The sequence below is a fragment of the Perca flavescens genome, chromosome 1 (assembly GCF_004354835.1).
Source record: "Perca flavescens isolate YP-PL-M2 chromosome 1, PFLA_1.0, whole genome shotgun sequence".
Classification (NCBI taxonomy): domain Eukaryota; kingdom Metazoa; phylum Chordata; class Actinopteri; order Perciformes; family Percidae; genus Perca; species Perca flavescens.
In genome coordinates, this window is record NC_041331.1 from 41404512 (window position 1) to 41418773 (window position 14262).

Sequence of the window (14262 nt, forward strand, 5' to 3'; positions counted from 1 at the left end):
TTACTTGTTTAGTACTATTCTTTCTGGCAGAATCATCATCATCATTATCCTCAATTTAATTATTTCCTGGATTTTGTATCATCATAGTCCCTACATGTATGTAGAAATGCAGGAAATTGGATTTAAATAGAAAACATTTTTCTGGCAGAGGACCCCCCCCCCAGACCCCTTTTATGTGTGTTCGTGCACTGGGCTGTTGCCGATGCTAAGGCTTGGAGGTGATGTGCACAGTAAATGTATGATCTCATCCTGGATGAAGCTGTGGCGCCCTCTGATGGAGCAAACATCAACTGATTTTAAACAACAAACAACAGATGAGCAATGGATTAAAATAAAGATTTTATGTGACAAGTTCAAGTACAAAATATAAACAAGCAAAAATACACATTTTCATTTCTATCAGTAACATTAAACATTTGTCATTTGTTATATATACATAATACATATTTTATTTCAAAGAGACATTTTTTTTACAAAGAAGCTGGCAGTTAAGAGCTTATCACACACGCACACACACACACACACACACACACACACACACACACACACACACACACACACACACACACACACACACACACACACACACTGGACGGGCTTTAGAGGTTTCAGAGAACTTCCAGTTCATGAGGTCCTGTAGAGGAAACAGAAAAAATTGTGTCAGACATCTGTGTTTATTTAATTATTCATCGTTTCTATTTATTTTAGCTGGTATTCCTTCTTTTCTTTCCTACTTGCTTTCTTTTGTGCTTTCTTTCTTTCTTTTTTCTTTTCTTTCTTTCTTTCTTTCTTTCTTTCTTTCTTTCTCATACAATACTTCTTTATGGGATCTGAAAAAATACAAATTCCCCAAAACCGGAAGGACAACTTTTTCAGTGGAACTAGTATCGACTCTCCTTCAGGGCCAGTATTTCTCTGTTGATACTGTACATTTACTAAAAACAAGAAAGCAGAATACTTTTACATTAAACTGAGTATTTTAACACTAGTAGCACTACTTTAACTTAAGTAAATGATCTACATGTATAAAGTTCTTCCACAGCTCCTTATAATCACTTTACAGTTTTTGCTCATTGCTTACACACTGAAATCAAAAGTATTACACAATTATCAAAAGCTTACACTAAAGGAGCCAAACACTGGGCCAGATGTGCACCACTATAAGCACAATGTCAGCCTCACACTTTTTACATAACAATACACACAGTGATATGCAAAACACTAAACGCCCTACACAGAAGTATATCATGATGTCACTTCCTTGCAATTCCAAAGCACTGACCACACCTATGAGCAGTGATGGACTGGGATAAAAAAACGGCCCTGGCATTTGCAACACGCTGGCGCTATTTTTGTCAATAACCTAGATTGTAAATTAGGAACTCTGCCTTCCGAGTGAATATTTCCACGCACCTCGCCGCAGTACAATCTTGAATATTTGTGGCTGCATGCATAAAATAACTTTTCAAAATTAACTAAAGACAAATGATCAGTAGTGGCCCATAGGGGTCCATATGGGGGCGGCCCTTCTGGCATTTGCCCAAATTCCAGATGGCCAGTCCGTCACTGCCTATGAGCCAATCTTTTAAACACAGCCATCAGGTGCGCAAACACATGACTGTTTAGTTGTAGACACACCAATCAGGTTTCAGCACTATAAAAATGTAGCATGTAAGTCTAGTATTTTCTGTACTGTATTTTCAGTTTTTTGTTTCAGATCTTTCTTTTTTTTACTGTAATTGTAACCTGTACTGGATACAGTTTTTTATGTTTGTCTGATGTTTGCTGAGCTAACAGTGTTATAGCCTACACACTACTGTAGTAGCTGTATGAAAACTGGGACATGTTGTTGTGATTCTCCATGTTGACATCTTAACTGATTTTGGTATATATAGAGAAATTAATTATCTTTTCCTCAGTCTGCACCATTGGTCTTATGTATTTCTGGGTGAACTTATTGTATATTTGCACTTTCTCTGTGTACTTAATTTAGAGTCCTCTAATCACTGGGAAGCAGAATTGCTAAAAGTGTTTTAGGTTAGCAACAGCAGTGTGTAACTGGTTCAAACTGAATTAAGTCATATAAAACGTGTGTGTTTTATATGGTAACAAAATATGTTTTTTTATAAATAAAAAAAATGGAGAGCCTGTTCACTCCCTATTCAGCCCAATTGTACCGAATTTGGTTGCAGTTCCACCAGAGTTCCACTGGAGGGGTGATCGCGGGCGAGTGCAAAATGAATGGGAGTCTATGGAACTAGACGGCTAAATATGTCTCTTTCGCCTAGTACTTATGTTCTTTTGATTTCTTACAGGTTGAGTCGTTGTTGCCCATAACACGCTAGCATTCTGCTAATGAATGCTGATTGGTCAGTGAAGGACTGATTATGATCGGAGATCCCGTTTGACGGCATCCGAAGCTGGACCAGAATGTCAGAGTGAATATTTCGGCGTGGTCTTTAAAACATTAGCAAACCTCTTTCTAGAACGTATATTGACAGGGAGAGCCTAACCTCTCAGCTGTGTTGTCGATGCCTCGAGAGAGAAAAGGAAGCGACTCAGAGCTTGCTGTAAAGCAGTATCTCCGGCTGTACCATGTGTATGACGTCATTGACATTTTAAAAGGCTTTTTAGAACAAAAAAGCCACTTTAAAAAAGTCTAACTCCCAGCAGTGTGTATTTTCTTTGCCTCCCCTTTCGAGTGCAACATTCAAATTACTAGACAAAAAATGATATTATGAGAAAAGTGGATTTTGAGGGGTATAGCTCCATAGACCTCCATTCATTCTGCACTGGCCCGTGAGCACCCTCATATGGAACCAGAGTGGAACTGCAACCAGTTCAGAAGTCGGAAGAAATTCTCTGGTCTGAGGTGTTCTGCTAATTGGGTGTGTGGTTGTGCTAATTGTGTGTAGTGTTTTGAAAAACCGGTCCCTGTTTACTGTAAATAATCTGATGACGTACAGTGACTTGGCTGCTCCTACTCCATTATACCCGCGCTGCTGAGGTAAACTTCAGGGACAGGCAGAAAGTTAGTCTGGTCTGCGTTTGGACTGCCGGTCTGCTGGATAAACTGCTGCAGCTTACACTGTCTCAGCTCCATGTTCAGATCCTCCACCGTCTTCCATCTGTCCTACAGGATGAATATCATATTATATATCATAGGGAATATGAGATCACTAACAGCACACACTTTGGGTTGAAAACATTTGGTAGGAATGCAAACATATTAACCCTCCCGTTCTCTATTCATGTCCTCAGTTTTGGAAACAAAACATAATTTTCTTGTCTTTGTCATTGATAGAGCTGCAAAGATGAATCAATTAGTTGTCAACTATTAAATCAATTGGCAACTATTTTGATAATCGATCAATCTCTGATGTCAGCTTGTTAAATGTGAATACAGTACAGGCCAAAAGTTTGGACACACCTTCTCATTCAATGCGTTTCCTTTATTTTCATGACTATTTACATTGTAGATTCTCACTGAAGGCACCAAAACTATGAATGAACACATATGGAATTATGTACTAAACAAAAAAGTGTGAAATAACTGAAAACATGTCTTATATTTTAGATTCCTCAAAGTAGCCACCCTTTGCTTTTTTTGATAACTCTGCAAACCCTTGGTGTTCTCTCAATGAGCTTCATGAGGTAGTCACCTGAAATGGTTTTCCTTCACAGGTGTGCCTTGTCAGGGTTCATTAGTGGAATTTTACCCCTTATTAATAAAAAAGCAAAGGGTGGCTACTTTGAAGAATCGAAAATATAAGACATGTTTTCAGTTATTTCACACTTTTTTTTTAAGTACATAATTCCATATGTGTTCATTCATAGTTTTGATGTCTTCAGTGAGAATCTACAATGTAAATAGTCATGAAAATAAAAAGGAAACGCATTGAATGAGAAGGTGTGTCCAAACTTTTGGCCTGTACTGTATGTTCTAGTTTCTTCTCTCCTCTGTGACAGTAAACTGAATATCTTTGAGTTGAGGACAAAACAAGACATTTGAGGACATTTGAGGCTTTGGCAAAAAAAAAATCTATATTTTTAACCATTTTCTGACATTTTATAGACCAAACAACTAATCCGTTGATCCAGAAAATAATCCACAGATTCATCGACTGTGAAAATAACCCTTAGTTGCCGCCCTACTCCTTGAGTCTTCAGAGTCATCAGAGGATATGGCTTTATTATTTATTATTGGTCGATGGAGCAAAGTTGAACCGTTACATTGTTGGTGCTCTCTCAGGAAAAAAAGAACAAAATAGTACCTTTAAGGTACAAAACTTAGTCACTGGGGTGGTACCCTCAATAGTACATCTTCGTACCTTTAGGGCTCCTGCACACTGGCGGCGTGGCGTGAGCGTGGCGTTTCTGTTGCGTGTCAGCTGCGTGGCGTTTTCTATGTCTTTGCTCACCAGAAAGGTGTCTGACGCGGCGCTGCTGCTAGCCTTGTCTGGACACATGGATGTGTAGGATACTTCACGTTAAACATAAACATATACTGATCTGATTACAGCAAAGACAACGTCGGCAGTATTGACGGCAAAATAGGCTACAGAATATTTCCTTCTGTATTGACAGGTGCAATATTTGAAAATTGATAATTATTTATTATTATTTTTTTAAATTACATTCATATATCTGCATTTATGTCAAAACCTAGAGACTTTCAAACATCAACATGTCATTTATTAATATGTATTTGTGTCAAAATGACATATAAACACCTTTTCGTCTTCTATTTTGCCTGGAAACGCTTCCAACCAAAATAAGCGTCGGTCCTATTTCTAGCATACACACGTTTTCGCCGTGAGAGATGCACGCTTGAGACGTGCGTGTCATGCAGGCAGCGTGCACGCTCTAACCTGTTAACATGGGAGCCGAAATAAAAACGGACACGCCACGCAGCCAGTGTGAAGGAGCCCTTAGTCAGAGGAACAAAATCGTACCTGACTTGTTTGTACCTTCTAAAAGGACAAATCTTGTATCTTTGAAGATCAATTATGTGCAAAGGTACAATAAAGTACCCCTGTAAAAGGTACAATATTGTCCCATTAAGGTACCGCCCCAGTGACAAAACCACGCTGTACCTGTAAGTGGCAAATAAAGTTCCTTTTTCTTCCTTTAGTGTGGTGACTCTATTGAAACGAATTGATTCGGGTCTGAAATGTTGCTGACATAACTCCTGGTGTGCCCGAGCCCTTTGAAATATAGTGAGATTATGGAGATTTATACCTGCAGCTTTTCCTCCGTAGTTTGTCGGACCCTCTGTGTCTCTGACAGTGTTGCGTCCAGTTCCTCTCCCTGCTGCAGGCGGAAGAGGAGCTCCTGCTCCAGAGGCCTCAGGGCCTCTTCTGGCTGCCGAGCACTCGCCCGAGACCTTTGTCTGTGGGCTCTGTGCTCTATGTCCTGTTGTAGATGTTCAGAACGCGCTTGGAGCTCCTTGATCCGACGACTGTCATCATCCATTGATGAGTGTATCTGGTGTAGACGTCTATGCATTTCTGTTGATAATGGGTTAACATTTCTGGTTATAGAAACGTCATGAGGAAGAAGTCGCTCACCAAAAAATGTAGAAAATGTAAACTGGTTTGAACACATACCTTGTTCTCTGTCCAGCTCTTCCTGTAACTGCTCCTCCCAATGCTCGCTGTACATCAAATCTGCCTCGTTCTGCCTCAGACGCTGCTCCAGTTTCTCCAGTTCACCTTCGGGGACCGGAGTCAGACCAGCAACTGTGGCAGACGAGCTCGCTCGCTCCAACACCTCTGTCTCTCTCTCCAGAGCGTGAAGCTGAATCTCCAGGTCTTGCAGCCTATACTGCTGCTGCAGAATCTGCCTAAACATCTCCTCTTTGGAGGAGGAAGGGGGAATTGCCTCCACAGGGTTGACAGGGTCTAGGAAAGAGACAGGGGAAGCTCTGGGTTGTGGGGAGTCTCGTGGTGACGGAGACCAGGCCCTGCTTGGTTTGGTCCTCTTGGGATGTGTTGAGGGGCCCAGACTGAAGGTGAGAGCCTTGTGTGGCTCATTGCGTTTGAGGGGCTCGGGTTCTGATGGTTGGGGAAGGGGAAAACGTCTTTTTGTTTTGGGTGTGTCTCGACTGTCACTGAGGCTGGGACCTGTCCTCCGCAGAATGAACTGGACCTCTGACGCCAGCTGTCCCAGCTGAGCCAGATGCTGAAGAGGGCAGTCGTCAGCAACCAGCTGTCTCTCAGTGCCTCGTATCTTGAAGATAAGAATGTAACGACCGGTCTGACCTGTGGAAAATACAGATACATGAAGGATCAATACCTAACAGCTTGCTTTATTACAAGCAACAAACAGCTGGATGTTGTGCATGGGCCACACGCTCAACCAGAGCTACCAGGGCACACCCATTGTTTGCGTTCTTAGTGATTTTATGTCTTTAAATGTTGTCATTATCTTTTTTTAACCGTCTAATGTTTTAATGTTTTTATGGCTAAGGGAAATGCCACGCAAATTTCATTTTGTTGTTGTCTGACCCCCTTAATGACAATAAAGCTAATTTGACTTCAACATTGGGAATTCTGACCAAATCTTACAGTAATCACTCATTTTGACCTCTTATAGGAAAGCTAATGTGGTGTCCGAAATGGACAGTGTTCCTAACAACAGTGATGGAAAGATTTACGAGAACAACAACGTATTGTAAATCAAAACGTGTATTACTAAAACGTGTTGGATGAGGATGAGCCCTGTGTTGAATGAAAATTGAGAGACTTACCAATCGCTTGTGCAAGAGCTATGACGACATCCTGGCAGGAAGTTTTCAGTGATAGGCCACAGACCACTCTGACTGCGCCCTCCACCCACACCTTCAGCTCCATCTTTGACCTGCAAAGAGACAGACGGACACATCAGTGAACTGCACTTGTAACCTTAGCTAGAATAAAAAAATAAATAAAAACAGAGTATAATTAAAAAATGTGATTCTAATCATACAAGATCACCAAACCATACGACGGTATCGGTTGTTTATTTTTACTTCTTAGTCTACTTGTAAATGTCAAAACTGAAAGTACTCATGATGACAAAAAGACTTTAGCTATCAAATAAATATAGTGCATTAATATCTCTCTGAAATGTGATGGAGTATAATTATAAAGTTGCACAAAATTGAGACTTGCAGAACGTAAAGTAGGCCTACAAATACCAACCTTGTATTAACCTTAGGCTACTTGAGTAAATTTAGGCTACTTGAGTAAACCTGAAATCAGTGCTAAGAGTGTATTGAGAGAGGCTGCATATAGCCCATACTTAAAACTAATAGAATTTAGAGGGATCTTTTTATCATACTGTACAACAACTAGTCATGGCAGGGAGGACAATAGACAAAAGAACAATTTCTACCTCCAGCTGTACTCTTTACTTCCATCTACACTCCATTTGCACTGCTTACTGTGACTACTGTGTTATAAATTCATTTGATTTTTAATATAGGTTTAATCTATGTATGTTCATATGCTACTGGATACTTGAATTTCCCTCTAGATAAAAAGTATTGGTATTGGTATTGGTATCGGCAATACCAGCCTGGTATCGCACATCACTACAGCCTAACATTTAGTGCTTTTAGTTTCTGTCTCTTTAAAAGGACAACTCTTAAACAACAGCTCGATTGGTTGGGATTAGGCATTGACCTCGAGTGGTTAAGGTTAGGGATAGCCGATTGGTCAGGGGATACACGTACGCATGGACGCCTGGCCAATAGTAGTGTGTGAATGGGCGGGTCTTGGCGTGGCCATAGTAGGATTCGCGCCCGGTAACCTCTTATATACTATGCCGGTAACTAGGAGTGAAGGAGAACCTAGCTAACTAGTTAACACTTTTTTAATAACAATTTTAGAAGTGAGTTTGAGTTTCCGTTCTGTCTCTTTTGTTGAACACTGTTTTTGGGTCGAGTTTTGAAAAAGGACTTGGTGAGTTTAAAATAAATATAATGTTAATGTCAGCTAACGTCAAACAAGTAGCTAACATTAACGGTTAGCTAGCCATTTTGGGCGTTTGTTCACAAGCTAAATGTGTAGCCAAACTTGTCAGTAACTTTACTTATACTACTAGTTAGTTTCGTGTTGTGTGTTTTGTCAATTTGTGTTAAGAGATAATATGAAGCTAACGTTAGCATTTCCTGCAGTCATGCTCAGCTGTTTGGGGTTGATAACGCAGGCTGTTGTTGCATATTGTTGCACAACAATGCACAACGCAGTTATTTCTTCAGTAGAAAATATTCCCATGAAATTTTGTAGACACTTAATCACATGGCTTATCTTTTCAATTCCATTGCATTTGGACAATTGCTCTGGAAAGACATGTTGTATTTTATATGTTTTATGGACGGATAGATGCTTCCAAATGCTTGTGAGTAAATATTAATTTCAGTAGTAATATGTGCGAATTGAGGCTTTAAATTGACAGGCTGCACATATTTGAGGGAAGAAAAGTGATTGCTCTTGAAATAATACAATTTGTTTCTGGTAAAATTATGACTTTTTATCTGAATATCAGAGTATTTTACCCTCACAATAGTCTTACTCCGTGAGCAGATGTTTGAGTAGGATTCCAGTCAACTAGCCCTTTACTGTAACTGCACCATGTGTGACCCTGCGCAGATTTTATCCAAATAACCAAATAGAAACCTAAGGTATTAGACAATTTTTGCAGCTGACATATGATGCTAAAAAAAACAACACACAATTTCAGATAGTGTTACAATTGTCTTTAGAAAACGCATTATTATAATGCAAAATATTTGTAATTCTTAAGATATAGGCTATAATTGTTCACAGAGGCAAGGGAAAGTAACATTTTATTGTGGCTTATATAATTGTGGAGATGATTGAATATATCAAATAACAGTTGATAAGAGTTGTCTCTGTCTTGGGAACACAGCGACTGTCTCAACCTGCTGTTCCCATACATATAATACTGTAACCTTATACAGTATATATGGTTACATACATATGCATCTGTGTGACGCATGAAAGTTAAGCCAGCCTGAGAGTGACAAAAAGTTTAATAAATCCCTCTCCCACGGTGTCAGTATACAGATGGGCAAACCAATACGCAACGCACAGGTTTAGGAATGTTCTCACATACTGAATTCCACAGGAAACACGGGAACAGTAAAGGTATCTAATACTACTACATAAGCTAATATGTTTTTTTGTAACATGTTGTCCCTCCTACTCCCATTTACATTCAGGAGTAGGAGAGATGATCTAGAGCAGTATTTCTCAGAGTGACCCTGCGGACGAGCGACCCCTGATAATCCGCAATTAGATTTGGTAAGATATCATGTTTTTAATTTAAAATTCATGACAGGGTTTCTCAAACTGACGGCCAGCAACTCGAAAGCCTAATAGTAAAGGAGCATAGCGGCGCTAAGCTCCCTACGCAGCCGCTGCAAAATAGTTGTGCGAGAGAAAACTCAGATTGGACAGATAGTATAGCTAGCTGTCTGGATTTACATTGCAGAGATCTGAGGAGCAGTTAACCATAGTCCTCAGGAATCCACTGGAGTTTAAAATTCCAACAAAAAAGAAAGCGGAAGGAAACGGAAATCCGCGAAAAGACATGGAACATCAATGATGCAGACTACAGAGACCTGACTTCCAATTGTGTTCAACCATTTATCTTATTCTTAAAGACAAAAATGGGAAGTAACTGAGTTTTGGAAAGCGTTGTAATTTTGCTTCAGTGAAGAAAAAGTAGAAAGTCAATAACATTTATCTGATGGCAAGAGTTTCTGATTACTGTACAGTCAACATTAGATAAGATGATAAAATCATTTACTGGGGATGGAAACTATGCACTGTTTAAACAAAAACAGCACACAGCAGATTCAGTGTTACAACTCACTGGGAAGTGTCAGCAAACCAAAAACTCTAATCTAATCCAAGCAAATATGTTTTTCAGTTTCAGTCAGCTGAAACTATATATATTTACTGTATCGACTAGAGATGCACCGATAGACCGGCTGGTGACCAGAACTGGCTGGTTTTCACATGCTCGGCCATGACCTACGACCGGCAGGTCAGTCTGACATATGCCGATTTTATGCCGCTCAACGCAACAATTAACTGAAATCTAATCTAATCAAAATCAAATTTTTTTTAGTTGGATATTTAATGTGAAAAGAAGGAAATGGATCTAACATTGCACTTTAGATGTGTGTGAATTTCCCACACCAGGAATAATTTATATAGTTCTATTTTATAGTGATCCATTATCTGTTCAAAAAATGTTCTATTAAAGAAAAGATAGAAAATAAATATTTGTGTGTGCTGTAAAGTGGTTAGAAACAATGAATCGGCCGGCCTAACTCAAAGAAAATCGGATATCAGAATTGGCATAGAAAGTTTTAATTGGTGCATCTCTAGTATCGAATAAACTTATTAGTAGCTTGTTAGCAGGCTCCCAGCATGCTGTACAAATACCCCCCCCCCACACACACACTAACCCACACACACACACACACACACTTATGAATAAGTGAATAATAATGGAGCCCTCAAAAAATCTGAATCGAAATACAGTTGTGCTTTAGTTTTTACCTGGAATCTACACACTTTAAAAATACTGTTCACTCTTAGATTTGTTACAGCACCCAAAAGATGCTAAATGCCAAATTTCTTTGTGAGATGCCAAATTGTTATTGCACTCCGTTTATGTGGCGTTCCTCTAGGACATTATTATTATTATTATTATTATTATTTTAACAATAAATAACAATTCAGTAAATTGGTATCTATGTATTTATTTGTTATATTTTGATTTACAAAGTTATTATTATTAGGAAAGTAATGTTTAAGTCAAGCCTGATGTTGTCTTACTGAACATATTAAAGAATGATCCCAGTCACTTCCACACAGTGAGGCCTAGAGCTTATTAAATAAACACTGGTATCGGATCAGCACCCACTATCAGCCAATACTCTGTATAGAGACCGAGTGCCTGTAAGTCCTGCCACCACTGGAAGGGAAATCGACTCTCTAACAACAAAAAAATGCCTAAAAGCTGCTGTGTGGTGGGATGCACTACCAACAATTTAGAGAAACTATGCATAACTAAGTTTTATAAGCTGCAGAAACCAAAAAACGTCTTTTTATGAAGACAAAAGTGGATAAAGATGTTAAATATCAGTAGGAATAATGGGAAGACACTAAGCTAACGTAATACCCAATATTACGTGTGCATCAAGTATTTTGTTACCAAGTCAAATATCCAAATGTCACTTTTAGGCTAACTTTATATCATTAAGTTAAGCTAAAGCATTTACTACACAGTATGCAACTGACTGTATGTTATAGTGGAATGTGGATAAATCGGGAGCTTCAGTATTATGTTTGCAAGTGCCTTGGCTTGCATAGCATAGCTAACATTAACTTACTAATATTAACTGGTCCTCTCTGGTAGACATAGGTTGCTAAAATAATCTTTTGACATGCTTAAATCTGATGTTTAGCTAGCTAGCTACAGACCCTTTGTAAGCATTTGAGCCGTTAGTTGCATATTGTGGCGCCAGTTGTTTTCCCCTCCGGTGGGCGTGGCTTTCAGAGAATGATGCGATGTGCTCGGTCTCTATCGGACTGAATAGTAGGATCGTAGCATCCCTACTAGTAATATTGTCAAGTGAGCTGATTACCAGCACATTTACACAACAAGGTGCATTAAGTGAACATTTTTCTAACGGAGAAGCATCAGAGTCATCAGTTTAACACACCAGGCAAGTTTACATTTTGCACAAGGAAACAGGTGTTTGACAGTGACATGTGGAAGTTTCTGTCTGTGTAGTTTCTCCGTATTTGCAGGAGAAGACACACAAGTTTGCTGAGGGCAGGAATGTGGCAGAACATGCTGAGATTCCTGGAGGACTCAGACTCCACCCACAAATTCCTCTACTCTCTGTTTACTAACTTCCACTGTTCAGTATCACCATCAGAAAATGAATCAATAGAAACTACAAGTCCTCAAAACCTTAAAAACTAGCGCTACACACAAATGATATTCTTTATGTGAATAATCATGAATTTCACTCATCTTTTTAAAATATTTAAGCATGGAAACAAAAATACATGTGTTGCCTTAAGAAGTATGTTTCCCCCATTAAAACATTAAATAAGCACATTAAACAATAACATTTCTTAAATGTAATATGACAGAAGTAACTATCAACCTGCTCAGTTTCATTTGAAGATTTTAAATATGTTACGGTCTGCAAAATCACTATTGTAGCTTTGATATCTCTTAATAAGACTCCTAAACTAAGACTCATTATTATAGAAGTGATTTTATGTAAATGTTTATTTTCAACTTGTTCCGAGGTTTGTATCTGGCTTGTCTTGAGCTGCTCATGAAATGTTTTTAACCCATTATAGAGTTCTGACAGTGAAGTAAAGAAACTTTGATGCCTTCATGTACATTATAATATACTTATTATGAATGAAGACAAGTGAAGGTAAAGATAAAGGCATTTCCATGATGTATGAGTTGAAATTAATAGGCCCACAAACAAGTTAAAAATCACAAATTAAAGCTTTTCTTTTTCTCTTGAAAAACTAACTCATTCTGATTTTTTACGAGATAGGTAACCAGGTAACAGGGTCATTAGAGTCACACTCACCTGTTAGTTCAAGCTTCTCTCAGTTTTAATGATGGTCCTTGGTCTCTGTCCCTGTTGTGTGTCCAGGCTGATGCATGGCTCTGACCCAAATACTCACCTACAGATACTTCAGCTGGGAAGGAGGAGGAAGATGTGAAGGAGGAGGAGTGAAGCTGTGGAATGCAGCCTTTCTGGATATACTGCATGAAATGTGATGTCACACTGATCGTGGTGGGAGATAATTAGGTTTACAAATTTACATTTGGCATTCTTCTACTTTCACCTTAGAGGAAAGGGTTGTACTTCATACTTCTCCACATTTATCTTGAGTGCTGAATTTACTCTGCATGTCATGAACTTAGCAAATGTCATCTCTTTCTCTCTTTTTATGTTTTCTCCTTTCATTCCTTTGTGAAAATGAAATATAGGGACAGTTAAACTAAACTCTTCTTGTCTTCTTTACTATCAGTAGTTTTGCTTTTGATACATTCTGTACATTTCACTGAGACTTATTTAATTTCACTGAAGAACAGTTATGAACATTGGACCTTTACTTGTAATGTAATGTATATATGTATAATGTAAGGTTTACTATGACCTTATACTCCATCATAAGATATCATAAGGTACATGAGCAAATGTTTGGGTAAGATTTGGGTCAACTGGCCCTTTAACTGCACTATAGGTGGCCCTGTGCAGATATTGTCTAAATAACCAAATGAAAAACTTTGGAAGTAAACTTTTTGCTGACATTATATTTGTATTTTTACTATGATACTGCAAGTGTGGGTACTACCTCCACGACTGCCTCTGTCTCACTTAACAATGATGTCACTGTGACACTGAACCGGGGCTCCTCCTACTGTGAGTAAGAGATAAAAACTCATAAGGAGTGGCTCTCAGTGCCACCCTGCTCTTTCTCCTAATCTGAGGCATTCCACTCTGCAAGTTGTGTGCACATGTTTGCATGAAGCGGTGTGTGCTGAGGGTTAACAACTCTGCTCCGCTGGTTTTTCTCAGTGCCATTTAATTACAGCAGCAAGACAAACAAACACACAGAAGGTATTGAGCAGAAAGTATTTAGGATAAATACCAGCCAGCAGCAGATGTCACCGTGCTTGGGTACTGGCAGCATCTCAGCTGCAACATGTGCATTCATTAAATTAACTGTACATTAACGTTTTCACTCCTCATGACTGGCAGATCATTTGTTTAGCTCATATTCAAACCCCAGCTGAGAGCAGAATATGATCCATTGGATATAGAGTTCAGGGGTCAATCTGGAACTAATGATCCTTTTTATTATGCATTTTTTTTTCTCAATTAGTCGTTTTCATCCATAAAATGTGAAAATAGTGAAATTGCACATCTTGATATTCAAATGTCTTCTTCTGTCTGAGCAACAATCCAGATATCCAGTGTAGTATCTAGTGTAAGTAAACCAGCAAATATTCACAGTTGGGAAGCTGTTTTCTTTTTTTTTTTTTTTTTAAAACAACTTAAATTACAAATTGATTATCAAAATAATTGCTGATTAATTTTCTGCTGACTCATTATGTCAGCTCTAGTCCGGCTGAAACCCATTTTCTTCAATACCATTTACTGACCGGACTTGCAGCACTAATCTGTGGCAT

The 14262-nt window shown here is 38.8% G+C and overlaps 1 protein-coding gene across 1 annotated transcript; it reads right to left on the reverse strand.

Moving 5' to 3' along the window:
• Positions 1–608: 608 nt before the first annotated feature.
• LOC114556552 (ras association domain-containing protein 7) lies at positions 609–12718 on the reverse strand. The gene is made up of 6 exons (XM_028579569.1): positions 12650–12718; positions 6752–6861; positions 5610–6263; positions 5242–5510; positions 2995–3133; positions 609–634 (listed from the first exon to the last, which is right to left on the reverse strand). Exons 2-6 carry the CDS (start codon positions 6852–6854, stop codon positions 609–611), a joined length of 1191 nt encoding a protein of 396 aa, XP_028435370.1. The 5' UTR covers positions 6855–6861; positions 12650–12718.
• Between the last annotated feature and the right edge of the window lie 1544 nt (positions 12719–14262).

Coding starts and splice junctions, on each gene's coding strand:
- LOC114556552 (XM_028579569.1), bottom strand. CDS start 6,854: ATGGAGCTGAAGGTGTGGGTGGAGGGCGCAGTCAGAGTGGTCTGTGGC. Junction 6,264..6,751: donor AGCTCTTGCACAAGCGATTG/GTAAGTCTCTCA, acceptor TATTTTCCACAG/GTCAGACCGGTCGTTACATT. Junction 635..2,994: donor AGTTTACCTCAGCAGCGCGG/GTATAATGGAGT, acceptor TTTCCTCTACAG/GACCTCATGAACTGGAAGTT.